Source organism: Chinchilla lanigera, unplaced genomic scaffold (assembly GCF_000276665.1).
Source record: "Chinchilla lanigera isolate Chin_1 unplaced genomic scaffold, ChiLan1.0 scaffold00013, whole genome shotgun sequence".
NCBI lineage: Eukaryota > Metazoa > Chordata > Mammalia > Rodentia > Chinchillidae > Chinchilla > Chinchilla lanigera.
The window spans coordinates 19,885,008-19,911,995 of NW_004955414.1; the positions used below are offsets into that span (position 1 = coordinate 19,885,008).

The 26,988-nt window shown below is 39.5% G+C and overlaps 2 protein-coding genes across 2 annotated transcripts in view; one reads left to right on the forward strand and one right to left on the reverse strand.

Moving 5' to 3' along the window:
* The window catches only part of Rrm1 (ribonucleotide reductase M1), a 54,357-nt gene extending 34,485 nt beyond the window's left edge, over positions 1–19,872 (forward strand). Inside the window, exons 13-19 of the mRNA XM_005380041.2 lie at positions 6,907–7,056; positions 7,399–7,620; positions 9,333–9,409; positions 11,775–11,910; positions 13,134–13,229; positions 18,031–18,219; positions 19,246–19,872. Coding sequence (XP_005380098.1) covers positions 6,907–7,056; positions 7,399–7,620; positions 9,333–9,409; positions 11,775–11,910; positions 13,134–13,229; positions 18,031–18,219; positions 19,246–19,434 — 1,059 coding nt within the window. The 3' untranslated portion in view covers positions 19,435–19,872. The remainder of the gene's footprint in view (positions 1–6,906; positions 7,057–7,398; positions 7,621–9,332; positions 9,410–11,774; positions 11,911–13,133; positions 13,230–18,030; positions 18,220–19,245) is intronic.
* A 4,246-nt stretch (positions 19,873–24,118) lies between these two features.
* On the reverse strand, positions 24,119–25,138 carry LOC102019591 (olfactory receptor 52K1-like). Its single transcript, XM_005380459.1, has one exon. The coding sequence runs from the start codon at positions 25,136–25,138 to the stop codon at positions 24,119–24,121; it is 1,020 nt and encodes a 339-aa protein (XP_005380516.1).
* Positions 25,139–26,988: the final 1,850 nt, after the last annotated feature.

Here is a 26,988-nt window from a genome sequence, read left to right on the forward strand (position 1 = left end):
ATCCCCAAACAGACTTAGCCACCTTATCTTTGACACAGAGGCCAAACATGTTCACTGGAGGAAAGATAGTCTCTAATAAATGATGCTGGAAAAATTGGCTCTCCACATGCTTAAGACTAAAACTAGACCCATGTCCGTCACCATGCAATAAACTAAAGTTAGAATGGAACAAAGATCTAAATATTAAAATATAAACACTAAATTTACTGGAAGAGAAGATAGGCAAAAGTCTCAAAGACATAGGTGTAGGTAGGGACTATGAAGAAAACCCAGACTGCAAGAGAAATATTACAAAAAACAGCAAAATGGGATATCACCTTATTAAAAAGCTTTTGCACAACAAAAGAAAGCTCCAAAATAGTGAAAAAAAAACCCCACAGAGTGGGGAAAAAATTATAGCCAGTTGTACTGCAAAGGACCTCTGTCTAGAACATATAAAGAACTGAAAGAAGGGCTGGGGGGTATAGCTCAGCTGCACAGCACCTGCCTGGTAAGTGTGAGGTTGTGAGTTTGATTCCCAGTACCAAAAAAAAAAAAAAAAAAAAAAACCAAAGAACTGAAAAAAATGAGACCCCCAAAATTCAAAGACCTAATCTGACAATGGGCATCTGATATTAATACACACTTCTTAGATGAAGAAATAGAAATGAAAAATAAATATGTGAAAAAATATTCAACATTGGTCATTCAAGAAATGCAAATTAGAAAAACACTGAGATTCAATGTCATCACAAAGAATGGCTTTCATCAAGAAATCAACCAACAACAAATGCTGAAGGGTCTGTGGGGAAAAAGGAACCCTTGTCCACTGCTGGTATGAGTGTAGTCTGTTGAAACCACTGTGGAAATCAGTGGAGAGATTCCTTAAAAAACTGGGATTAATGGTTCCATTCAAACCAGGTATTCCCCTTCTTGGTGTCTGCCCAGAAGAATTAAAAGCATCATAACACAGTGATATATGTGCACGCATGTTTATAGCAGAACAATGCATAAGAGCCAAATCTTGCAGACAACCTTGATGCCTATCAACTGAAGAATGAATAAAAATATGTGGTTTTTTTATGTAATGGAGTACTATGGAGCCATAAAGAAGGATAAACTGGAGACTTTATAAGTAAATGGATGCAATTTGAAACCATACTCAAGTGAAGTAAATCAGCATGTGTAAACATCATATTGTGTCACCAGTGAGAGAAACTGAGCAAATAAATAAGCTCCAAAGAGTACAATAGGTACTGTGAACTGGGAAAAAAGTGTTCAAAAGAAAAGAGAAACTGTGATGGGGGAAAGGGGAAAGGAAGAAAGGGAAAAAGAAAAAAAAAGTGTACACAAGATAGTTAAGATAGTTATACAGTTAGTGTCTCTTAATTCTTGAAAAGAATATTTTATGCTAATATTGTTTAGACACAATATCATGCCTATGTTTTTTTTTTTATTTTGAAGAGTAAAAGAAGTATAACATAGTAATAGGGGGGCTTACCGAATTACAGACAAAGTGATAGGAAATGATCAATTGTGGTTTTACATATTGTTATCTACAAGATAGTTTCTCAGGAAAACAAACAGACAATAGTGAGCTACAGACAAAAGTGGTAGGTTATTATTAGTGGTTGTTGTACTATACTTTGGTATCTTCAAAGTGGTTTCTAAAGAAAATAAATAGAGCTATACATGACTGACCAGTTGAATATTCATTGACTATTCTCAATGGTTGTTGTAGGAAACGCATAGTAATAAACGTACGTCCATTTATGAAATAGCATAGGAATAATACAAACATTACAGAGTTATGGACAGATTAGTAGGAAAATATCAGTGGCTGCTGTAATACATGATGGTATCTTCAAAGTGGTTTCTCAGGGAGACAGAGATAGGCAAGAAAGACCTAACAAGTAGTTACAGCCTAATGGTTGAGAAAAATAGTGTATTACCTCCTCACCAGTGACTCCTTTCACTGAGGTGTGACGGCTGGAAGGCAGGCCAGGATTGAAAAGAACGACCGAGAGACTTGCACCTGTGTCTAGCAACAGGCTGTTTTCTTTTTCCTCTATAGTCATGATTACCTGGGGCTCCACGGAGATGACAGTCTGGCCAGAGGGAGAAGGCAGAGTATGCCCTGGGCCCCCTCATTCCTGTTAGACTAACTGGTAGAATGGGTCTGAGCTCTGGGGCCTCTGCTTCAGAGAGCAGACTGATCTCCAGTGGTCACCTTTGCATTCAGGACATGGCCCAGGGGACTTCTTAGGGCAGTTCCTCTTGAGGTGGCCTGGCTTTTAACAGCGGTAGCAGATGAATGCAATCATCAAGTTCTTCTTGGGGCCCCGAGAATCAGACTTAGGGTCTGTTTCTCTTAGTGCTGCAGCAAAAAGCAGCTGTTTTTTCTTGGTCTCTTTGTTTTCTCTCCTTGGCCTCTTCCTCATCATGGCTATAGAATACTGAGGAGGCAGTTCTTACTAACATCTCAAGTGAGCCATCGGGGGTGAAAACCATTTTTTGTAGCTTTTTCTCTCCAGCCTCCCAGCGCATTGGGACCCCGCAACCACTTAGTGTCCTCTCCCCAACTGTCAGCACAGTCAGCAGGAATCCTGCTGCAGACTTCTCTGGAGCTCCACCACAGCCTGTACTGTCAGGGAAAGAATGGCTTCCAGGGGGTCTCCCCAGGTATTGCACAAGGTCCTCCTGGTTTCCAGCTTTTGAACAGCTCTCCTGACCCCAGTCAACTAGACCTCTGAGTCTTTGGGCATAGCCTGTATTCTCTTGTTCTCTGAGTCCTTGTTCAGCAGCTGCTCCTCTGCTGACTCTGGACCTTTCTGGTTCTCAACGGCAGGAGCAAGAGCAACCCATTGTGTGGCATGTATTCCCAGGGGTTTCTCCATGTTGGGATGATTCACACATGTCCCCTGGCGGGCCTCCATGGCTGGCGCGTTGCAAGCCAATTGTGTCATTGCTTCCCTGTGCCATGATAGTTCTCAACTGCATGGTGGTGGTTGGTGTGGCCGCCGCGCGGCTTCCTGGGCGCCAACTGCCCGCCTCCCGGGCACCTGTGTGGCTAGGGTCCGGCCCAAAGGCCAGTGCTCCCCACTGCGTGGCTTCCTGGGTGCTGACTGCCAGCCTCCCAGGCACCTGCACGGCTAGGGGCTGGCCCAAAGGCCGCATGCCTATGTCTTGTACTCTGATTAACTACTATGAAGAATACAGTATATGGTATATGAACTATTGTGGCTGTCCTACTAACTTGTTTTGAAATTTGGTTTCATTGTTTATCCTTTTTTTCCTCTTTAAAATAAGAAAATAAAGACTTACCGCATGGTAACATGTATCCATATGTTATTGCTTCCCATCCAGAGGCCTTGCATGGTTCTACCCGCGGTACTCACCCCTCATCTGCTGTTACTTTCTCCATTCTGCACACTCTGCTGCAGCCCACTAATTTTTGCTGTTCCTTGAAACATGTCAAGCATGTTCTGGCCTCAGGAATTTTGCTCTTTTCCTTGAATATTAAAGTGCTCTTCTTTTAGGTAGCCATATAGCTTGCTTTCTAAGGTCCTTAATTCCTTGCTCATATGCCATGTTCTCAGTGAAGTCTTTCTTTTTCTTTTCAGTGAAGTCTTTCTTGACATTCTGTTTAAAAATGACTCACCAAAATGATCAAGATCATTTTGAATATAATTAGGTATTGCAAACATATACCTAATAAAAAAATTATTTTTCATCTGTATTCTATAGTACTTTCTTCTTTTTCTGCTGTATTTTTCTTCTCGCGTGTATCAGACTTGTGTGATTCAAACTATATTTTGAAAATGAGTAACGTGTGTGCGCCCCTCCCCGCCATTGTGGTAGCCACACTGAGCCCCAGGGACCTTCAGGAGCATCAGTGAGCTGCACTCCACCCCTCTCTCCTTGCGCCCCATTGCGGGAAACACACTGAGCCTTGGGCAGCTTCAGGAACCTCAGGGGGCTGTGCCCCCACCATAGTCATAGGAGCCCGGCTGAGTCCTGGGGAGCTTTGAGAGCCTTTGTGAGCCATGGCCTCCCCTGACCACCACCACCATCACAGGAGCTACGCTGAGCCCTGGACAGCTTCAGGAGCCTTAGTGAGCCACACCCCACCCCTGCACACCATCGCAGGAGCCACACTGAACCCCAGGGAACCTTGGTGAACTGCATCTGCCCCCTACTGTTGCAGAAGCAACGCTGATACCGGGTAGCTTTGGAAGCCTGTGGGAGCTGCACCTCGCGCGCCTCCCCCCATCATCACAGGAGCTGTGTGGAGCCCCAGGGAGCTGCAGAGCCTTGGTGAGCTGTGGCCCGCCCCCCACACCATTGTGGGAGCTATGCTGAGCCCCGGGGAAACTGGAGCTTTGATGAACTGCCTGGAAGGGGAGCAACTGTACCCCACCTCCCACCATCGCCCCCAAAATTCAAAGACTCAATCCAAAAATGGGCATCTGAGATGAATACGCGCTTATTAGATGGAGAAATACAAATGGCAAATGAATATATGAAAAAATGTTCAGCATCATTGGTCACTCAAGAAATGCAAATTAGAACAACGCTGAGATTCCATCTTACCACAGAAAGAATGGCTACCATCAAGGAATCAACCAATAACAAATGCTAGAGGGAGAAAGGAACCCTTGTTCTGTGGGGAGAAAGGAACCCTTGTCCACTGCTGGTGCGAGTGTAGACTGTTGAAACTGCTGTGGGGAGAAAGGAACCCTTGTCCACTGCTGGTGCAAATGAAACCTCTGTGGGGAAAAAGGAACCCTTGTCCACTGCTGGTGAGAGTGTAGTCTGTTGAAACCACTGTGGAAATTACTGTGGAGATTCCTCACAAAACTGGGATTAAAGGTCCCACTTAACCCAGGTATTCCCTTTCTGGGTATTTTTCCAGAGAACCTAAAAGCATCATACCACAGTGATATGTGTGCACCCATGTTTATAGCAGTGTAATTTGTCATAGCTAAATGTTGGAAGCAGCCCAAATACCCATCAACTGAGGAATGGATAAAAAAGGTATTACTCACATAAAGGTAAACTGGAGGCTTTTATAGGTAAATGGAAGCAACTAGAGACCATACTCATAAGTGAAATAAATCATTCTTACATGTGTAAACATTGTATTGTCTCCATAGTGTAAGAATCTCAGAGTAAATAAAACCAGAAAGATACAGTAGATATTGTGAAAGGGGGAAAATTGCTCAAAGGGAAGGAACAACTGGGATGAAGAAAAGGAGAAAAGAAAGGAGAAAAAGTATGAATGTTTATACAAGGATAGCTGGGATAATTGCTGATGTCTATTGGTTTATTGAAAGGAACTGTTAATGCTTAAATTTTTTTTGTCCAATTTTGCATGCTTATATCTGGTAATCTGAACAACTAATTTGAAGACAATAATATGTAATATAATGATCATTGTTGAATTCCTACCATCTTGTTTAGTGAAGCTCTGTACCTGTAATTTTTTTTATTATTTTTTATTTTCTTTAATTGTTTCATCAGTCTTGCATTCTTACATCTGGTAATCTGAGCAACTCCGTTCAAGATAACAATGTGTAATAAAACAATCATTTTTATTTTCCTATCATCTTGTTTTGAAATTCTGTACCATTTTTATTGTTCTTGTGTTGTTATTTTTCTCTGTTGTTATTTTGGAGTTTTTCCTTTTTCAAATAAAAATGGGTAATATAGAATGACATAGAATTGTATCATAGAATGAAGTATATATTAACAGTATCAGGGAGTCTGATTAGAATCTGATCTGATTCTAATCTGGTCTAATTCTAATAGAGTCTGATTAGTATCAGGGAGTCTGATTAGAAAACCATGTTGTATTATGTATGAGAGGAGTTGGCACCTTGGATTGGGAGAGTAGTCAAAATGGACAAGAGATGTGTTCATTCAATATTGTTAAGAACTTATGTATGCAAGGTATGGTGCTAGTGCTAAAAATAATAAGGATAAATACGATCCCTGCCTGAAGAAGTTATGATAGAGAAGGGAAATCACCTGAAGAGCTTTTGATAAATCTGTAGATCTGGATCCTGTGTTGTTAAGGGCTTATCAAAATATCAGTGAAGATGAGGTGGACTTATATTTTGGAAGAGCTTCCACAGAAATGTTCTGTATTTTGTGGCTATTGAACACTTGAAATGAGTATTTTTAAACCGATTTTAAAATTTTATTTTTTATTAAATATTCTATGTAGCTAGTCACTACTATGTTAAATATTGCACATACACTGAATACTGAGAGATGTACATAATATAATTATAGCACAGTGTTGTATGCCTGGTAATAGAATAATGTACTGTGCAACTCATGATTCTTTATCTTACCTACTTCACTGTTACAACTCACATGTGACTACACATTGAAGAGATAGAATCAAGGAATTTAGAAATGTACTGATGAATGATGAAGAGAGAAGTCAAAATAGTGTCTAAGGGTGTTGGAAGCTTATGGTGAGTGACATCAGCCTGTAACCCTAGTACTTGAGAGACTGAAGCAGGAGAATTGTGAGCTTGAGGCCTACCTGGGCTGTATAATGAGGTACTGTTTTAAAAAACATGAAAGAGAGAACATATGTCCTTAATGCAGAATGTTAACTTCTTGTGTTTAGTGATATTTTCTCTTTTTCTTAAAATCTTTTGGTACAAAGGCACATTTATCAAATAAATGCCATCACCCCTTTGGAATTGCAGTACAAGGGCTGGCAGGTGCTTTTACCCTGGTGAGATATCCTTTTGAGAGTCCAGAGGCCCAGTTATTAAGCAAATCTTTGAGACTATTCATTATGGAGCCCTGGGAGCCAGCTGTGATCTAGCCAAGGAACATGGCCAATATGAAACCTACAAGGAGAAATTAAAGTTGTATGATTTTTGACTAATTGTTTTTGCATTTCAGGTTGCAGTTTGTAACTTGGCTTCCCTGGCCCTGAATATGTATGTCACGTCAGAACACACATATGACTTTAAGAAATTGGCAGAAGTAACTAAAGTCATTGTCCGAAATTTGAACAAAATTATTGATATTAACTACTACCCTGTCCCAGAGGTATGAATAGATTTTTCTGCTTGTTGGTAGTAATTGCTATCTAAGATGGAAGGAGTATAGCTATCACTGCCTGTTCTGCTAGTCATAATTTAAGTGGTTATCACTGAAATGGTGTGAGGTGACTGAGATAAAGAGTTAATTTGTGAGCTAGGCATGTTCGTGCATGCCTAACCCCAGTACTTGGGAGGCTAAAGTAGGAGGATTGTGAGTTTGAGGCCTACCTGGGCTATGTAATGAGATACTGTCTTAAAAACGTGAAAGAGAAATAACATGTGTCAATGCAGAATTAACTTCTTGTGTTCGTGATATTTTCTCTTTTTCTTAAAATCTTTTGGTACAAAGGCACACTTATCAAATAAACGCCATCGCCCCATTGGAATTGGGGTACAAGGGCTGGCAGATGCTTTTATCCTGATGAGATATCCTTTTGAGAGTCCAGAGGCCCAGTTATTAAATAAACAAATCTTTGAGACTATTTATTATGGAGCCTTGGAAGCCAGCTGTGATCTAGCTAAGGAGCATGGCCCATATGAAACCTACGAAGGCTGTCCAGTAAGCAAAGGAGTAAGTATATTGATGAAACTTCATTTTGCCTGTGAGTACCTATAATTGGATGAATGGTTACCACTTCCTGTGACATGTTCTTTATATGTCTTTATGATGAATGGTTACCACCTCCTAGACATATTCTTTAAATGTCTACATACTGGTTCCTGGAACCTGTGGATATTACCTTTATTGGTTCAAAAGTGATCTTTGCAGATGTAATTAAGGATCTTGAGATGAAGTGATCATCCCAGATTTTTCAGGTGGGCCCTAAATCCACTAACAGTTAGTTGTCTTCCAAGAGACACAGAGAAGGGGAGCCAACATGACCACAGAGTCAGAGATTGGAGTGATAGCTACATAAGCCCAGGATGCTGACTGCCTTATAAGCTAGAAGAGGCAAGGAACAAAATCTCTGGAGGGAGCATGGCCCTCAAAGCATGTTGATTTTGGGCTTTTGGCCTCCCGATGCATGAAAGAATGAATTTTTATTATTTTAAGCTACCAAGTTTGTGGTAATTTGTTACATTAGCCATAGGAAACTTCAGTACCTGTATCTTCTAAAGTAAAAAGGACATAAAAAGGGTAGTCTGTTTTAATCCCTTGTAGTCATTACTAGTCATAACTAAAACAAGAGGAATGCTGTCTGTGTTAGTTTTCTGTTGCTAGATTTAGTGGATTAAAACATTACATTCCTTATCTTAAAGTTTACAGAAGTCATGAATCCGGGGTTGCCTTAGCTATGCCCTCTTCTGTGGGTTTCCTAAGGCGGCAGTCTCTGAGGCTCTGGGTCCTTGTCCGAGCTCACTTGGTTGTCGGCCTAATTCATGTCCTTGTAGTTTAGGACCTATGACATCTTGCTTCTTCAAGGCCAGTGGGAAAGACAGTCTCTCATTTTGCAAAGGGTATAGTTTAGTTCCTCTTGAGGGCATTTATCTGGTAAGTCAGGTCTTCCCTTTTTTCCAAATAAAAATGAACTAACTGATTTGCAACCTTAATTATATCTGTAGAAATCCTTTATCTTTGCTATAATCTTGGGAGTGGTGCCCCTTACCTACTCAGGTCCTGTCCACTCTCAAGTAAAAGATTAGAAATAGCCACTGGTCCAGGGACTGGGAATCTAGGGAGCTATCTTAGAATTCTGCCTCCCAAACAGCCATTATTTTTTGTTTTTGTTTTTTTTTTTCCCTCTTTTGGTACTAGGAATTGAACTCAGGACCTCACGCTTGTCAGGCAGTCATTGTGCCACTGAGTATATCCCTGGCCCCCATACAGCCATTATTATATTATTGTCATTTTCTTCCATGTGAAATTTTAGTTCTGGCATTTTGGCTGATATTTAAGAAATTTAATGTGTGGTTGTTTGAAAATAGATGTTTTTAGCTAAGTAAACAGATCAAAGCAATGAAAATAAGGATAGAATAATACTTTCATTATAGAAAGAATGTGTCTCATGAACACGCTTTCATGAGAGGTAGGATTTTGTGATTTGTAGATAGCATGTGGACCCTCTGAGAAGATATAGTAGGGATGCAGGTAAGAGGAAACCACAACCAGTTCAACTTGCCTGCTTCTGATTCAAAATGACTATGTCAAAGTTTGTTCAGGAAATTCTGTGAACCTTGTGTTGTTTACATCGGTTGACTAGAAGATAGAGTTTGTTAGCAGTTACTTGTTCTTTGTCATAGTTTTAAATTGCTGTAGAGTGACATCAAAAATTTATTTTTTAGATCCTTCAGTATGATATGTGGAATGTTACTCCCACAGACCTATGGGACTGGAAACTTCTCAAGGAGAAAATTGCAAAGTAAGTAAAGTGATGTGGCATTAAAGTTAGGAGGGCTTGGGTTCTCCTGGCTCTTCAGAAATTAAGTATGTCATTGTAACTTCTGAAACTCATAGTTTTCTCTTAAATGAAGCTAAAAATAACCTACCTCGGAGCTATTTTGGCAAAATACTTGGTAAGAAACTGTATGATAACCTGTAAGTTGCTTGGTACAGTGAAAACATTTTAGTACATGGAAAGCATTATTATTAGTTAATCTTGTTTTGGGGCTTACCATCTATATTAGGTATTCTTTTTGGCATTAAATCTTCATTTTTCCAAATATATGGAGATGTACATTTTCACTCTTCTCTTTAATATTTAACCACATTGGGATTGTAAGTGGCTTTCTTTAAATTGATGGTGGTAGGAGTAAGTTAGGGATTTTGGAAGAATTTTAGAAGGTAATGTTTAATGTTAAACTGCATGAGAGAGAAATTTAAAAATTGTCTTTGGGAGCTGGGACTATAACTCAGTTGTAGAGCATTTGCTTAGCATAGGCCCTGTGTTCAGTCCCTGGCAACTTCTCATTGCCTCAGAATAGAGTCTATGTAAGCCTTTTAAACAAATAAACATAAGCGATTTGAGGGCAGGCAGAATATTTTGCTGAATGAATAACGAAACACATTGTTTTTATTTCCTGTCACGAGATGGTCATTTATGGGTTAATGCAGATGAAAAGTGCCTAATGTTTGGAGAAGGAAGCAGTCGACATAAAATTGTTTCATACAATAATGCATGTTAAAAAATTGAGAAAAGCGTACATGAAAAAGGAAAGAAAATGAAAATTATACCAATACTACCTCCTCCAGAATTGCCATTGGTGACTCGTCCTTCAGACTTTCTTCTGAGCATGTATTGCATATGTGTATTACATGTCAGTTCAGCTTTTGCAAAAATGGACCCTTACTGCATTTCTTGTATTTTGTCATTTTGGGTTTTTCCCACTCAGAATACTTACTATTTCATATACACAACTTTTTAAAATTTCAAAATTAATATATAAATTAGTTCATTAAATACAGAAATAAAATAGGGAGTAAAAGTCTTTCTTTCTACTTCTGCCAACCACTTGTCTCACAAAACAAACAGAAACTAACTTGTTCCCTTTCCCAAAGATACTGTTTGTTAATGGTGTGCATTTTTCTAGTATATTTGCAGATAGATACACATGCATGGTTATGTCAAACTTGACATATTCTGAGGCTTTTTATTTTGGCTATTTTTCACTTAGTATACATAGATCTACACGTTTTTATTAATTACAGACAGTTCCATAGTTTGGATATAGCATGTATGACTTTCATAAGATTTTTGGTTATAGACAGAGGATGTTGCTGTTTTATACATGAAGTAATAAAGACGTGGAGGTAATTGGTTTGCTTGATAACTCATAACTAGAAAGTGACAGAGTGAGGTTGAAAACCCAGTTATACACACTCTCTCCCTCAGGATCTAAGGCTCTGCTAAGCCCTGTTTGGATCAATAGGTATAGAATGTAGGGAAGACATGCTTTTTGTGTTAGAGAAACTTAAGACTAGGTAAAGTAAGGCATGTAACACAAATAGTGAAGGCATATATAAGGTACAGGTCATAGAAAATGTTTATAGAGCAAACTTCTAGGAACTTAAAATTGATAGTAGAGAAAGTCAGGAATATACTCTGAAGGTGTTTTTCCCATTTCACAGGATAATGGGGAGTTGTTGTGATAAATAACTAATTGCGGCCAATTTCATATCAGTACGTTTGACGAAGGGGCCCAGCATAGTGATCACATAGGCACATAGGGAAGAATGAGGAGGTTGAGTGAATGCATGCTGTTGCAAGTGGGGGACTCTGGAATTGTGACTTAAACATTTCTTTGGGCATGATAGGCTATGGAGTCCTGTAATTCCTGAGTGCCACAGGGCAGGCAGCATAAGCCACGACATGATAAAGAATGCCAGCAGTAAAAATTGTGCTAATTCTGTTCAGGGGCCAGGCATTTAAGAAATGGGTGGGCAATAACATTATCTATACCATGGAATTATATCCCTGTAAGAGTATTTATTAATTTATTTACTTACTTATGAGACCGGGTCTCACTATGTAGTACAGACTGGCCTTGAACTCACTCTGTAGCCCAGGCTGGTCTCACACTTACAGTGATCCTCCTGCCTCAGCCTCTTGAGTGCTGGGATTACAGCCATGTGCCATTGTGCTGTGCCTTATAGGAGTTTAACTAAAAAGTTAACATGTGAATGCACGTATGAGTTACTCCTGGCATCTCCACGTGCTACAGTAATATAAAATAGCTGCTTTCCTGGCAGCTTTAACACAAGCGTCTAAGAAATCTCTTTTTCTTTAGGTATGGTATAAGAAACAGTCTTCTTATTGCCCCAATGCCTACTGCTTCAACTGCTCAGATCTTGGGGAATAATGAGTCCATTGAACCTTACACCAGCAACATCTACACTCGAAGAGTCTTGTCAGGAGAATTTCAGGTGAGAAGTTCACAGCCAGATAAGAAATCTTTTAAAACCAGGACACTAGCCTGGCATGGTGGTGCACACCTGTAATCCCAGTACTTGGGAGGCTGAGACAGAAGGATTGCTGGGAGTTCAAGGCCAGCCTGGGCTACAAAGTGAGTCCAGGCCAGCCTGAACTATATAGCAAGACCCAGTCTCAAAAAAAAAAAAAAGAAAAGAAAAATTTAAAAAATGAAAAACCACTAGGATGTTGGCTATAAATGCTCATTCATATTTAGTATGCCCTTTTTTCTTAGTTTGGGGGCAAAGCTTTGACACAGACTATCATATCTCTAATATTATTCTGTTATTTCAATACATAAAAAACATTTAATAAATATCCATTGAAAGAAAGAATAACTAGGAGTTACATATGGAAGTAACTTGTTGATATTAGAATTCCTATGATATCTAATTATTATATCATCCTAATGATATATGATACAACCTCAAATACTTGGGATACTGAAGATATATTCAGAAATATTTAAGACTAGTTCTTGGACTTTTTTACCAATTAGAATTTCTGGTGAATGGAATTGGTGTTGTTTTTTTGAAGTTCCCAGGTAATCCTTTATATGTATGGTTTAGGGGAAATGTATGTCTCCTGCTCTCTCTTTCTTCCTCTTTTTCTTTCTTTTTTTTTTTTTTTATGGTGGAGACAGGATCTCATTATATAGCTGAGGCTGGTCGCAGACTTACAGTCCTCCTGCCTTAGTCTCCTGTATTTTTTTAATTGAGAAAACATTTTAAAAGACTGGTTGTATAGCTTAGTGGCAGAGCTCTCTTGCCTAGCATACTCAAGGTGGAGATTTCAATCCGCAGCTCTGCCAAAAAAATTTTTTTCCAGCCTTTTATTGAGGTATAGTTGACAAGTTGATTGAAGGTGTACCATGTGATGATTTGATATTTGTGTGCTTTGTATAATGATTACTACTATATGCTAATACCTGTCGAGATCTTCAAGGAATCATGTGTTGGAATAGGCCTATCAGTTTTGTAAAAAAACAGGATTTAACAAGAAATTTAATGTTAAATAATTCTTTTTTTTTTTGTTTGTTTTTTTGTTTTTTGTTTTTCTCCGGTACCGGGAACATGTTAAATAATTCTTAAGTAGTCTTACTTTGAATTCTAAGCCTGTGATCTGATGTAGGCCCTGTCATTGATACTTATCACATCTTTTCTACTTTTCTATCCAGATTGTAAATCCTCACTTACTGAAAGATCTTACAGAGCGGGGCTTATGGAATGAAGAAATGAAAAATCAGATTATTGCATGCAATGGCTCTATCCAGGTATGAAATGAATATGAAGCCAGCTGTTCAGGAGTTGAATGTTGTGGTGCCTCTCCTTTATCCTACTGAATGGGGAAGAAAATGACTTCATTGTGGTCATATGAGCTCTACTTATGAAGCTATGTTTACTTCTGCATTGTGCTAAGATACACAGCTCTCACATAGCCCTTGTGCTCTTGTTTGTGCAATAATAGAAAACAGTAGTTTTCCAATTTTTTCTTTTCTTATTAGTACATGTTTATTGTTCATAATGTTTACATTCATAATAGAGAGTAGGTACATGTATTTAACATATCTTAAATCTTTTTATTCCCTTCTCCTCTCCTTTCCTCCTTCCTCCATCTTTAGATCCCCTTCCCATTTGCAAAAAAAAATCTATCCCTGTTCCTATAATCTATCTTTTGTTTTGTAACTTATGTATACTTTCAGTTTTTCATATAAGAGAAGTTATGCAATATTGAAGCTTGTACATCTGATTCATTTTATTTAACATTATAGTCTCAAAGTACGTCAATTTTCCTACAAATGACTCGTTTATCTTTCTTTATGGCAGAATAGTACTACATTATGCATAAATACCTCATATTCTTATTTAGTCATCTGTCAATGGACATAGAAGCCACTTCCAGGAGTTAGCTGTGATGAATTGTGCTGTTATAAACATGGGTATGCATGTATCACTGTGATATGATGTTTGTAACTCTTGGAAAGAAGGGGAATAGCTGGGTTGAACTGATCTCCATCGTAGTTGTACCAGTTTACATTCCAACCAACAATGTAGAAGTTGTGCCCCCACCCCCACAAGCCTTTCCAGCATGTTTAATATTTTGATAATAGCCATTCTTTCTGGAATAAGATGAAATTGCAATGTGGTTTTAATTTGTATTTTTCTGATAGCCAGAGATGTTGAACAGTTTATGTATTTATTGGCTATTTGTACTTCTGAGAAGTATATTCATTGCATTAGCCCATTTTTTGATTGGGGTCTTTTATTTTGGAGGGGGTCTGAATTTTTTTTTTAAATTTTGTATGTTCTAGGTATTAGTCCTCTGCAGAAGAGTAGCTAGCAATTTTTTTTAAAGATAGTCTTGCGGGCTGGGGATTTAGCTCAGCGGCAAAAGTGCCTGCCTGGCAAGCGCAAGGTTGTGAGTTCGGTTCCTGGTACTGGAGGAAAAAAAAAACCAAATAAAGATAGTCTTGCTGTCATTCAGACTGACCTTGAACTCACTATATAGCCCAGGCTATCTTGGAATTTGCAGTCATTTTCTTACGTCAGCCTCCTGAGTGCTGAGGTTACAGGCATGTGCCACCACCCCTGAATAGGTGTATCTCTTATATGCAGCAAACCAGTGTTTTTTTTTTTTTTTTTTAATCCAGTCTGCCAATCAGTCTTTTAACTAGGGAGTTGAGTCCATTTACATTGAGTTATTACTGTGAAACGTATTGACTTATTCCTGAAATCAGATTATTTTTCTGTTGTTGAGTACTTTATTTTTCTCTTTTATTTAACTGTTCATCCTGCTTGATGTATTCATTCCATCAGAGTTTTGGCATTGTTGGCTTTACTGTCTGTCTAGGAAATCCTTGAGAATTTTTTTAAGTGCTGATTTGGTGGTCATGAATTTCTTAAGGTTCTTTGTCTTGGAATGTCCTTATTCCTCTGGCAATTTTGAAGAATAATATGCAGGATATGTTAGTCACAGTTGAAAGTTGCTTTAGGGCTTGAAACACTTCACTCCGTGCTTTCCTGGCTTTCAAGAGTTTGTTAAAATCTGCAGTAAATCAAATAGATTTACCTTTGGAAGTGATTTTTTTGTTTTTCTCTGAGAGAGATTTTTAAGATTTGTCCTTGTGTTGGACTTCTGGGATTATTATTATTTTTTTAAACATTTGTTTTTTTGAGACAAGGTTTTGCTGCATAGATCAGGCTGGTCTGAGCTCACATGTAGGCCAAGCTGGTTTTGAACTTGCTGCTGTCCTACTGCCTCAGACTCCCAGGTGCTAGGATTACAGACATGCCACCATACCTCCCTGAGTTTCTGGGGTTTTGACTATCTAGGGTGTTAGGGGAGTTTCTCCTCTCATAATTATTTGGTGTTGTATATGCCTTGCTTACCTGTATGTTGAGTTTTCCTCATACCTGAAAAATTTTCAGCTATGATTTCTATAAACAGATTTTAGGTTAGTCTCCTTATTGTCTTCTAATAGTTGTTGGATCCATTTTTTTTTTTTTTGGTTGCTCTCTTGTTTTTAAGGTATCTCTGAATCTATCGGATTGTGCTTTTGATCTGTCTTTGAGGTCTGATACTCTTCCCTCCCAGGTCACTTCTGCTAGTCATATATATTCGGTAGAATTCTTCATCTCCAGGATTTCTGTTTGGTACCTTTTCACGGAGTCTGGTAAATTTGTTCATGTTTTGAATGGTTTTGGTTAGCTCTTCTATTTTTTTATTTGACTCTAAACACATTGGTCACTTTGTTAATTCTTCTGTGTGTTTATAACATCTTTGAGCTTGCTGAGTTTCTTTGCTTCCTCTTTGATCCTTTCTTACCATGCAGGTGTTTGATACGTGATTTCCATACCACCAGTGCACCTGTGATCAGCTTTGGGAGAATTGGAAATCTTTGGAGGCATTTTGTTGCCTTTTTCTTTTCTTTGAACTGAAGTTTGAGGTCAAATAGAGTGAAGAGACTATGTTGTTGGTATGAAGATCTCTTTACTTAGGTTCTGTTTTCTGATAATGTTACCTTGGCTATATTTGTCAAGAAGTATTGCCTGCCATTTCAACCTGTTCAGTTTGTTTGGACTCAGTCACTGTGTTGTAAAGAGAAAATTCATCGTGCTTACATAACAGCATCCATAGATCCAACCATATCAATCACGAACATTAAAACTTCTTTTGACAGTTTTACCCTTTTATCAGTACCCCTTACTGACTATTCCATATTGCTGTTAGGAACAGCTGTTAGCTCTCTAGTCTTCTCTAGACTGTTGGTAGGATTGTAGACTGGTGTAACCACTGTAGAAATCAGTGTGGAGATTCCTTAAAAAACTGTTTATCCTTCTTTATGGCGGAGTAGTACTTCATTCTATTAAAAAAACCACATCTTTTTTATCCATTACTTGGTTGATAGGCATTTGGGTTGTTTCCAAGATTTAGTTATTACAAGTTGTACTGCTATCAACACGGGTATAAATATATCGCTGTGGTATGATGTTTTTGATTGTTCAGAAGAGAATAACTGGGTCAAATGGGACCTCTAATCCCGGTTTTTTAAGGAATCTCCACACATTTCTACAGCGGTTACACCAGTCTACAATCCCACCAACAGTCTGGAGAAGGATTCCTTTTTCCCCATAGCCCCTCCAGCATTTGTTTTTGGTTGATTTGATGATAGCCATTCTTTCTGGGGTAAGATGGAATCTCAGTGTTGTTTTAATTTGCATCTCTTGAATGACCAGTGATGTTGAACATTTTTTCATGTATTTATTTGCTGTTTGTATTTCTTCATCTGACAAATGTGTATTCATCCCAGATGCCCATTTTCAGGTTGGGTCTTTGAATTTTGGGGGTCTGAGCTTTTTCAATTCATTACATGTTCTCTCTATATAAGTCCTTTGTGGGACAACTGGCTATAATTTTCTCCCACTCTGTGGGTTGTCTTTTCACTCTATTGGTGATTTCTTTTGTTGTGCAAAAGCATTTTAATAAGGTGAGATCCCATTTATTGATTCTTTGTAGTATTTCCCTTGCAGTCTGGGTTTTGTTCATAAAGTCTCTGTGTACACCCATGTCTTTGAGAATTTTCCCTATTTTCTCTTTCAGTAAATTTAGTGTTTCTATTTTAATATTTAGATCTTTGATCCATTCTGACTTTAGTGCCTAGTGGTAAACATGGGTCTAGTTTTAGTCTTTGAGAATGCCTCAAAATTTGGGGACCAGTTATGAAATGTCTGAAATTAGAGACAAATTTAAAAAGCACAGTAGAGATTGAGGACTGATAGTCCAAAAGACAGTTACGATAGTGATTAACAATAAAATATTTACAGCTGAGAATCAAGCAGCATTTATTTGTAGAGGACGCTGGCTGTACATTGGTCTGTGTAGCCAAACAGACAAAGTGTCCTAAAATCTTTCTGTTTTTGTGACAGAAACTTGTAGCATTAGGCAATATATATGAGTGGAATTAAAATTTTTTTTTTTAGAACCTGGAAGTGTTGTCCACGGTGGCCTTGAATTTACAGTCTTTCTGCCTCAGCTTCCCAAGTGCTGGGATTATAGGCGTATAGTATCATGCCTGGCTTCAGACTGTGTGTTTTAATGCAAATTAACTCTAAGTCTAATAAAACCTGATTTATTATGACTCCAAATAAAGTTTATAGAGTTATAGCTTATTTAAAGGACTTTATTTTTTTTGCCTTCGTTGATCGTGTCCCTTTTATGTATAGTCCTGGTTATTTGTGGTTTCTGCAGAACTGAGGATCATTTATTGCTGCTTAGTTCTGGCTTTTACTTCCTTTCTTAAGTGCTTCTAGAATAATGAACATTTTGGCCTTAAGCCAGTTAAAATTGGGTGCTTAAATCCCTGCCACCAGAGCTATATTTGGTTAGATGAGGTTTTGTTGGACTTTCTAAGAAAGAGGTAAGCAATCTGGGGAGACTCAAGAAGGGTCATATCATATGCTTCTGAATGATTGGGTCAGCTCTGGCAGGAAGGTTAAATCCTTCCCTCAGTATTCTGTTAGTCATACTGTTTTCTTCAACTAGAGTAGGATAAATATTTATTTTCCCTTTTTCAGAGCATACTGGAAATTCCTGAGGACCTGAAGCAGCTTTATAAGACGGTATGGGAAATCTCTCAGAAAACTGTTCTCAAGATGGCAGCTGATCGAGGTGCTTTCATTGATCAAAGCCAGTCTTTGAACATCCATATTGCTGAGCCTAACTATGGCAAACTCACCAGTATGCACTTCTATGGTTGGAAGCAGGTTAGTAGAAGAAATTAAGCATTACCAGCTTGGGATATTTCAGAAGTGGAACAGGTTATACTCTAGCTATCTATTAAATACTGCCTCTTAGAAGTTCATCTTTTCCTCTAAATCAAATGTGTTAAAACCACGTTATGGTTTTTATACCAGACCAGGCTCGTCCATTGGTTTTCTATTTCTGCAATTATTTTGTTTGTAGGTTTGAAAACAAAGTTGTTTATGCCCCTCACTTCCTTTATTGATCAAGAAATTATTTAGCAAGTGGTGTGGGTTGTTTCTTCGTTTCTTTGTACTGTTTCTTGAGTATTTTCCTTCCTTTTCTACTGCTACTTGTTCTTAACTGATCTTTGCTCCAAGATATCTTGTGCACTATTGGCATTCCTAAAATAAAACTTCATATATATTAATCCACTATTTAAAAATATCTGTTTTTCCCATTTTACTGATAGCAATTTAAAAGCTAAAGTATTTGCCCTGTTACCAACTGTAAAGTTCTAAGGTTTTAGATTATATTCTTATTCCTGGCAATGTGATGGATATTTATATAGAATTATAAGTTTATTTTCTTCTATAACATACTGTTGTTGAACACCTCATGTACCACTACTGGGGATACTGAATAGAAGATATAATCCTTTCCTTAAAGTAGCTGTAATATATGTTGTTAAGCAGAGACACACAGTCTAGTTCTCTGAATATTTATTGGACAAACTTGGAAGTCGTACATAAAAATAAAGACAACTGAACAAAAATATTTGACGTTTCCAAAGAGATAAAACTATTTTAGGGAAAGAACAAAGTAAAGCTCTCTGATTGTTGATGCATTTTTCAGAGTACTTCCTAGAGGAGATAGAATTACAGTTTAGAAAAGAGTTTGACTTGGGTTTTACAAATGTGTTAAAAAAAATTCCTTTAAATTAAAAATTTTAACCATTACATATATGGGATATATTTTAAATATTGATCTTGAATGTCTGGTGTTCTCAACAAAATTTCTTCTAATAGTTGTGTTTATATCCCCTGTAGGGTTTGAAGACTGGGATGTATTATTTAAGGACAAGACCTGCAGCTAATCCTATCCAGTTCACTCTAAATAAGGAAAAGCTGAAAGATAAGGAGAAGACCTCAAAGGAGGAAGAAGAGAAAGAGAGGAACACAGCAGCCATGGTGTGCTCTTTGGAGAATAGAGATGAATGTCTAATGTGTGGATCCTGAAAAAAGAAGAAAACAGTACATCTTCCATAGACAAAGTACTTGAGCATAGATAGGCATAGTGGGTTTGCTTAACATTACATGGCTTTGCTGGACCATACTGAAACAGAAGGAATAACTGATTTAAAGTACTGTTTATAGTATGAAAGTAATAATTTGTAAAACAAACAAACAAAAAACTTGGCATATTGGGAATCAAAGTAGAAGTTTTAAATGCAAAAGAAGTCATCCTCGAAATAGGAAGTGACTTAGTAAAGTTCATCACTTCGCTAGCAATCCTTTTCTGATGATCTCAGTTTGGATAAGGAGACTTGAATTTTGCTGCTTTTACTGGTGAATTCCTAGAAACAAAACTGAGTGGTGTCCTGTGAGAAGTGCCGATAGGACCTTTATCTAGATAAAATTCTATAGGTCATTCTGAAATAAAGTTTTTAAAGTGTTTATATGAGGTCAGTTTTTTTCATTTATTGTCATACAGTGTTCATGTTTAAAAAAATGTATTTTCTTTGAAACTTCAGGGAAGAAAGTTTAAGACACTTCTGTGTTAATATATGCCCTTTTCCTTCCCTTCCCCCATGATAAAACATACATAACATAAAATATACCAATTTGCTGGGCGTGGTGGCACACACCTGTAATACCAGCACTTGGGAGGCTGAGGCAGGAGGATCGTTGCAAGTTTGAGGCCAGCCTGGGCTACAAAGTAAGATCAAGGCCAGCCTGAACTGCATAGCGAGACACTGTCTCAAAAAGACCAAAAATAAAAATAAAATAAAATTTACCATTTTATCAATTTTTAAATGTACAATTCAGTGGCATTTTAGTATATTCACAGTGTTGAATGACCATCACCCCTATTCATTTCCAAAACTTTTTCAACATTCAAGACACAAACTATACCCATAAGAACAGTGGCTCCACATTCTCCACTTGCTTTCATCTGGCAATCTGTGTTCTACTTTATGTTTCTCCCTATTCTGGGTACCTCATATAAGTAGAATTTGTCCAGTGTCTGGTTTATTGTGTTTAGCATAGTATTTTCAAGGTTTTCGGTGTTGTTGCATGTATCAGAATTTCATTCCTTTTTAACCCTGAAAGAGGTAGATAAATATTCTCCATCCTACATTTTGTTAATCCATATATTAGCTTTCCTGTTGTTGAGACACAATAACAACCACCAACAATTTAGGACAGGTTCAGTGTGTGTAAGTTGGCTGGCTGTAAGGCAAGAACAACCCTGCAAAAGGGCATGGTGGAGCAAAGATGCTTAATTCATGGTGACCAGGAACTGGGCAGGGAAACATTACCAGGGAGGAAAGGGTGCGGGACAAGATACAGATGCCCAGGGTCATGCCTCGATCACCCACCCAGACATACCCAGAAGTGTTGCTTACTAATCTGAGTGGCTGCCAAACCAGTCAAGTTGACAGTGCACCTTAGCTGTCACATCCCATCCTTGATTAACTTGGTACCCAAACACATCTCCTAAACTGAATCTTCAGATAAATACAGTTCCACCCCACATGCTGTGTATAACCAAAACACAGTAATCACTTCCCCAGGTTGTCAATAGTACCAACAGTTTTCAAAAGTCTCTTCTGAATTTTAAGGCAAATGTGTTCTTTTGGAATATAGCACACTTCCATATGGGTCACTTCCTACTCCACCTTAGGAGTCTGCTGGGACTCAAGTCTAGTTATAGGTCTGTCTAAACGCAGAGGGATGGTGCAGGTATGTTCTGAGGAGAATCTGCAGTCTTGGAAAGGAATCAACTATGTGAGTTTTCTAATTTGGGAATATATGGGGATGAATAGTAAGGAAAAGGGATAATGGTGGAATACAAATTTGGTTTAGGCTTAATTTACTTATAATAGATCCATAAATTCTGGATTTAATCTTGCAGTTGGGGGGATTAGAAAGTGTTCTAACTGGTTGGTTGGCTGGTTGAAACATGGACCAAAATGTGGTCTATGGTAAAAGAAGTTGAAATGCCAGAACTTCTTGGTTATCATAGAGGAAGGAATACAAAGCTTTAGGGAGATTAACACTGACCGTAGGTGTGGTGGGCCCTGAGACCATTCTGTGGTTATGTCTCCAGTTCTGGGGCATAGTGTAATAAACATACTCAGCAACTGGTGGGACCTTCACATTGATCCTCTGACCTCTGAAGTGAGGGGCATTGTGGGGAGAACTAAGCACAAGCCACTGGGAAAATGGTAAACCAAAATCAACCTTACATTCCTGGGAGGATGGCAGAGTATTGTCATCACTGACTTCAAATATTCAGAGGTGATTCCCACCTCTCATTGCCATTCGACTCACGTTGATTTAGCTTCTCCGAACTTGGAGAATGATAGTTGACTGTTAATAAGCCTAATTATTATAAGCCCAGCTGGGTGGGAACTCCAGATGTGTTTTCATTGCTTGACCAAATTACATCCCATGTACTTGGTACACAACTATTGACTTGGGAAGTGCTTTTTAAAAAATCTGTACTCTTCAGGAGAGACTAGCATAAGCAGTTTGCTTTCAGATGGCAAAGCCAGCAATACATTGTTTGCTCTAAAGGCCCCATGTCACAATTTAGTCCCCACGGGACTTTGATCAACTTTCCCTCTATAAGATACCAGTTTTGGTTTTTGGTTTTTGGTTTTTTTTGGTACCGGTAAGTGAACTCAGGACCTTGCACATGGCAGGCAGGGGCTTGTGCCACTGAGCCATATCCTCGGCCCTCTACAAGATGCCATACTGGTCTAATACGTTGATAACATGTTGGTTGGAACTTGTGAGTGAAAAATAGCAAGTAACCTCTATGTATTGGTAAGACTAGTTTCATCAAAGTTTAGGGATCCAGTAGTCTGAAGCATGTTGAGATACTGCTTGTAAGGTAAGGGATAAATTGTTGCATCTGATCCCTTTCACAGACAAAACAGAAGACAACAAGTTGGCCTTTAGATTTTGGAGGGGAAATACCATTTTTTATGTAGCTTATTTATGTAGCTAATTTACCAAGTGACCCAAAAACTGCTGGTTTTGAACGCGGTTTGGAATAAGAGAAGGCACTGCCTCAGGGCCAGGCTGCTATAGGAGTTGTTCTGCTTCTTGGGCCAAAGGATCCATTGATCCAGTAGTGATTTAAATAAATGGTAGCAGATGGAGACAGGCTCTCATATGTAAATCACAGCAGTGCCCCTTACTTAGAAGTTTGGAGCAAAGCCCATCCTCTGGATGTCTATTTTTTTTTTTTTTTTTTTTTTTTTTTTTTTGAGAACAGCTTTTGGTTTGCTACTGAACCTAAGTAGATACTGGCCATTTACATTTGGGTCACCAAATTACAGGCTGACCATGAAGTTGAGTGTACACAGCAGTACTCCATCATCAAATGGAAGTATTATATACAAGATTGGGCTCAAGTTGGCTCTGAAGGCTCTCAAGTAAGTTACATGCAGAAGTTACTTAAATATCTATGTCTCCCCTCCTGCTACACTGCTGTTCTGTGTCCTAGTCTGCATCTATGACCTCATGAGTTCCCTGTGATCAGTTGACAGAGGAAGAGAAAAATTTGGCTTGGTTAACAGGTAGTTCTTGCAGTGGGCAGGCCCCGTAGCCCCTTTCTGGGTCATCCTTGAAGGATGCTGTTCTACAGATGACAGGGAGCTGTGGAAGTCTTTTAATCAGGGGAATCACTACTATTTTACTTCTTTATTTTTATTTTATTTTATAAGTTTGAGATAGAGTCTTACTATCTCTTACTATGTTACCCAAGCTGGCCCTAAATTTCTGGGCTCAATTGATCCTCTTGCTCCAGCCTGATGGGTAGCTGGGACTAGGCATAGATCACCATACCCAGAAAGGGAATAACCTTTAGATAGATCACATTAGCTGGTATAGGAAGAATGCCTGATTTATGGGGTTGGGTCAGACTCGAGTCTAATCCCTGATCAGGGATTAGTCTGGTCTGTGGGTCTGACCTGGGCTCCAGGCCCAGGCGTTTGTGTTCTAGAGATCAGCCTGGAGATCTCAGTTCTGACTTGGTGTTTGGCTCAGTTTGGGCTCCCCATGGAGGGTCCACTGTGATCTTTGGGTCAGACTGGAACCCAGAAGAAGACCTAGTCTTAAGTATTTTAGACGAGAGCCCTGGGCATGACCTGACCCGTTTGTGTGGGCTATACTGGGCACCCTGGGTCAGCTTGACCTGTGTGCCTGTGTCAAATTTGGGATCTGAAGCTAAGGCTGTACGTATTTGGGACCGGTTAGGTGATGACGCTCAACCTAGCTTTTGATTAGATTGGAAACTTTAGAGTTGTTTAGTCACACTGAACTTCATGTCAAGTCTTAGGCTATATTTGGGAAAGATATCACGAGGGAAGGACTGGGACTGTTTTGCTTCAGATTGGGTGTTCAGGGCACATCTTGTTCTATTTTACTTGCTTTGAAATGTCTCCTAGTGGAGCTCCATGCACTCATATTAATTGCAGCTTTCTCAGGAATTGAGGGAGGAAGCACAGAGAAAATAACTAGGAGAATAAGTAGGTGCAAGCAATTTTATTAATGAGGCAAGAACAGAATATTCTAAGAACTCAACAATTCATAATCTGCTCAGGAAAATCTAGCCTGTCTCTGAGTACCCCATTCTTATCTCTCATTCTCAGTCACAGGCTCAGCTTCCCAAGTTCGTAGTGTTCCTTTATCCTGGCGACTTCCTGTCCACTCTCACACTCTGCAACCTCTTTGGCTGCTCTCCAACCTCCTGCAGTGATTTCTTTTTACAGAGTATCTTTTCTACATGTTGCCGGATTTCTTTAGTTCTTACCCCATAAATGAGAGGATTCAAAGCTCCTGGGAGCAGTAAATATATGGCACTGAGTAGATTCTGGACATCCTGAGACACAGTCTTGGCCACTCGGAAGACAATGGAAGTGGAAAGGCCGGAGAGGTAGATGGTGAGGATGACCAGTAAGTGGGAACCGCATGTGTGCAAGGCCTTGGATCGGGCTCCCCCAGAAGAGATCCGAAAGGCAGCGTAGATGATGCGTGTGTAGGAGGTTCCTAGCAAGGCCAGATCAAAGGTCACAGTGACCAACCGCATAGCCAGCCCCAACCGGTTGTTGAAGGTCAGGTCTCCACAAGCTATGCTCAGCAGTGCAATGTACTCACAGGTGAAGTGTCGAATCACTGCCGTACGGCAGAATTGGGCTTGTGCAGTTAGCACCACCAAAGGGACTGCCACTCCCAGGCTCCGAGTCAGGGCAAAAATGGCCAGCAGACTCAGCAGGCGGGAGGTCATCAGGTCAGTATAGCGGAGTGGGTGGCAAATGGCCACATAGCGGTCCAGAGCCATAGCTAGCAGGAGATTGTAGTCCAGAAGAAGGGTGAAGTAGATAAAGAACATCTGGACCAGGCAGGCCCGTAGTGATATAGGATTAGCATAATGCACAAAGCCCTCCAGCATTTTAGGCATCACAGCTGTGGCAGCACAAATGTTGACAGCCAGGAGCAGAGCGATGAGCACATACATGGGCTGATGCAGATTCCGCTGGGCCACCACTGTGTGGATGACCAGGGCATTGGCAGAGATGATGGTGGCATAGAGGAAGGCAAGAGGAAAAACCAGGAGGGACCGTCCCTCCTGCAGTGCAGGGAAACCCACCAAGAGGAACGTGGTGTAGGAGATATTGAAGATGCTGGCATTTCCATCCTTGCCCATTAGCTTCAGCCCTGGGCTAGCCCCCGGAGTGGGACTCAGAGGCTGTTGGGACAAAATGGTCAAAGGGAAAAAGCCTGTTCCTGTTTTAGGGCCTGAAGATTTTATGATGAAAATTTGTCCCTTCATGTATATGTATCTACTTCTTTTGAGGCACGGTCAAATACAATGTCAGCTTTTGTAGGAGCAAAAACATGAACAAAACATTCCTTATTTTCAGGGAGTTCATCGCTTTCTATGCATGAGATATAGGCTCACGAGATACATGTTTAACTGTAGGTTAATGTGCAGGTATTTGATTGCTCAATAAAAGGGTTAGAAGGAAAAGTAGATATAATATGCAAGGGAGAAAAAAGAGTGATAGCTAGAGGTAAAATAAGAAAGATTGAAGAAAAGAAACTCTTGATTAGAAGGAAAAGAGAGTATACAAAGAACATTTGAAGCAAGGAATCTGGAAAGGACCAGGTGAGGCTTGTTGGGGAGAGAGGAACCAGCCAGAAGGGATAGCCTACCTGGTGTGCTCAGGGTACACTATGGCAAAGGCAGAGGGAAGACTTCTGGTCTCCATGGACCCAAAGTGATATGTGTGGAGACTAGTTCCTTCCCCAGGCCCTCTAGACTAGCTGCAGCACCTCCTGCCTGGCCTTGCTCTCAGAGTCATGGCTGATGACGTGCCTTTCCTTGCAAGATGAATTTGGGGAAGATAGGGTAACAGCATGACCTTGGCGTGCTCACCGGACCTCCAAGCCCAGAACCACCACAGAGACATGGCATCACTCGAGTATTGCTTGTGAGTAGGTGGATGAGGAATAGGAGGGGAAGAAAAGGGCTAAACCATGTATTTGGGATTTTGGAACAGTAATGTCAAAGCTTTGGCAGGATTTTTGCATAATTATGGGAATAGATATTGAAAGAGGTAACTTGGACAAGGTTGCTCCATGTCCATCATGTAAACTATAAGTTGCTCTCCTGTTTTGTGTTGTGGGATTCTTCAGGTGGATTCCTTAAGGAGCCTCCCTGACATGGGACCCCCAAAGCAGTGAATGAAGGGAATGCAGAACAACAGCCCTGTAAAGAAGGAAGGAAGGGAAGAAAAAGGCTATGAGAGATGGGAAGATAGGATAACTGTCTAACAAAGATCTTAAAGAAGAGAGGCTTTGTTGAATTAAATCAGACTTAAAAACCAATTGGAAGTAGACTGAAACAGAGGAATCAACAGTAACTTCAAGGTTTTTCTAAACTATGATGACTAATTTGGAGTTTCCAAAACCCAAGAAAGAAGGAATAGGGCTGGAGTACTAGAAGTATGATACAATTAATGACTTACATTTGGATATTTTGAGGACTTGCGAATGAAGAGATGTCAAACCAGTGACTGAGTAGGAGCAGAGAGTTCAGGTGAAGGTGTAAGGCTGGAAATGAAAATGTGGGGGTTACAATTTTGTAAAGGACATGGGATGAAATCTTGAGGGGCAGACAGAATAACAGATCTCAGTGAAACCAAAAAAGGGAAAAGAGGAAGAGTGGGATTTGGGAGCAAATGGAGTAGCGGAAACCAGAGGAAGAGAAATTTGGTTGGTCTGGAGGCTTCAGAGTACAGGAATTTACAGATGGGTAAGGGTGGAAGATCAATACAGCTGAATTACCCAATAAGCTTAATGTTCTGAGTAGCAGAAGAGCAGAACAGGCAGGAGACCTGAGGATGCCAGGCATCCTGTGCGTGCTGCAGGAAGAGGCGTACATCCTCCAAGGTACAAGTCAAAGCCACAGGCTTTGACTCCCAAACTGCCTGGCTACTGTAATCATCTTTCTCTCTTCCTTCCATTCTAGTGGAAGAGATGTCTCTTCTCTCT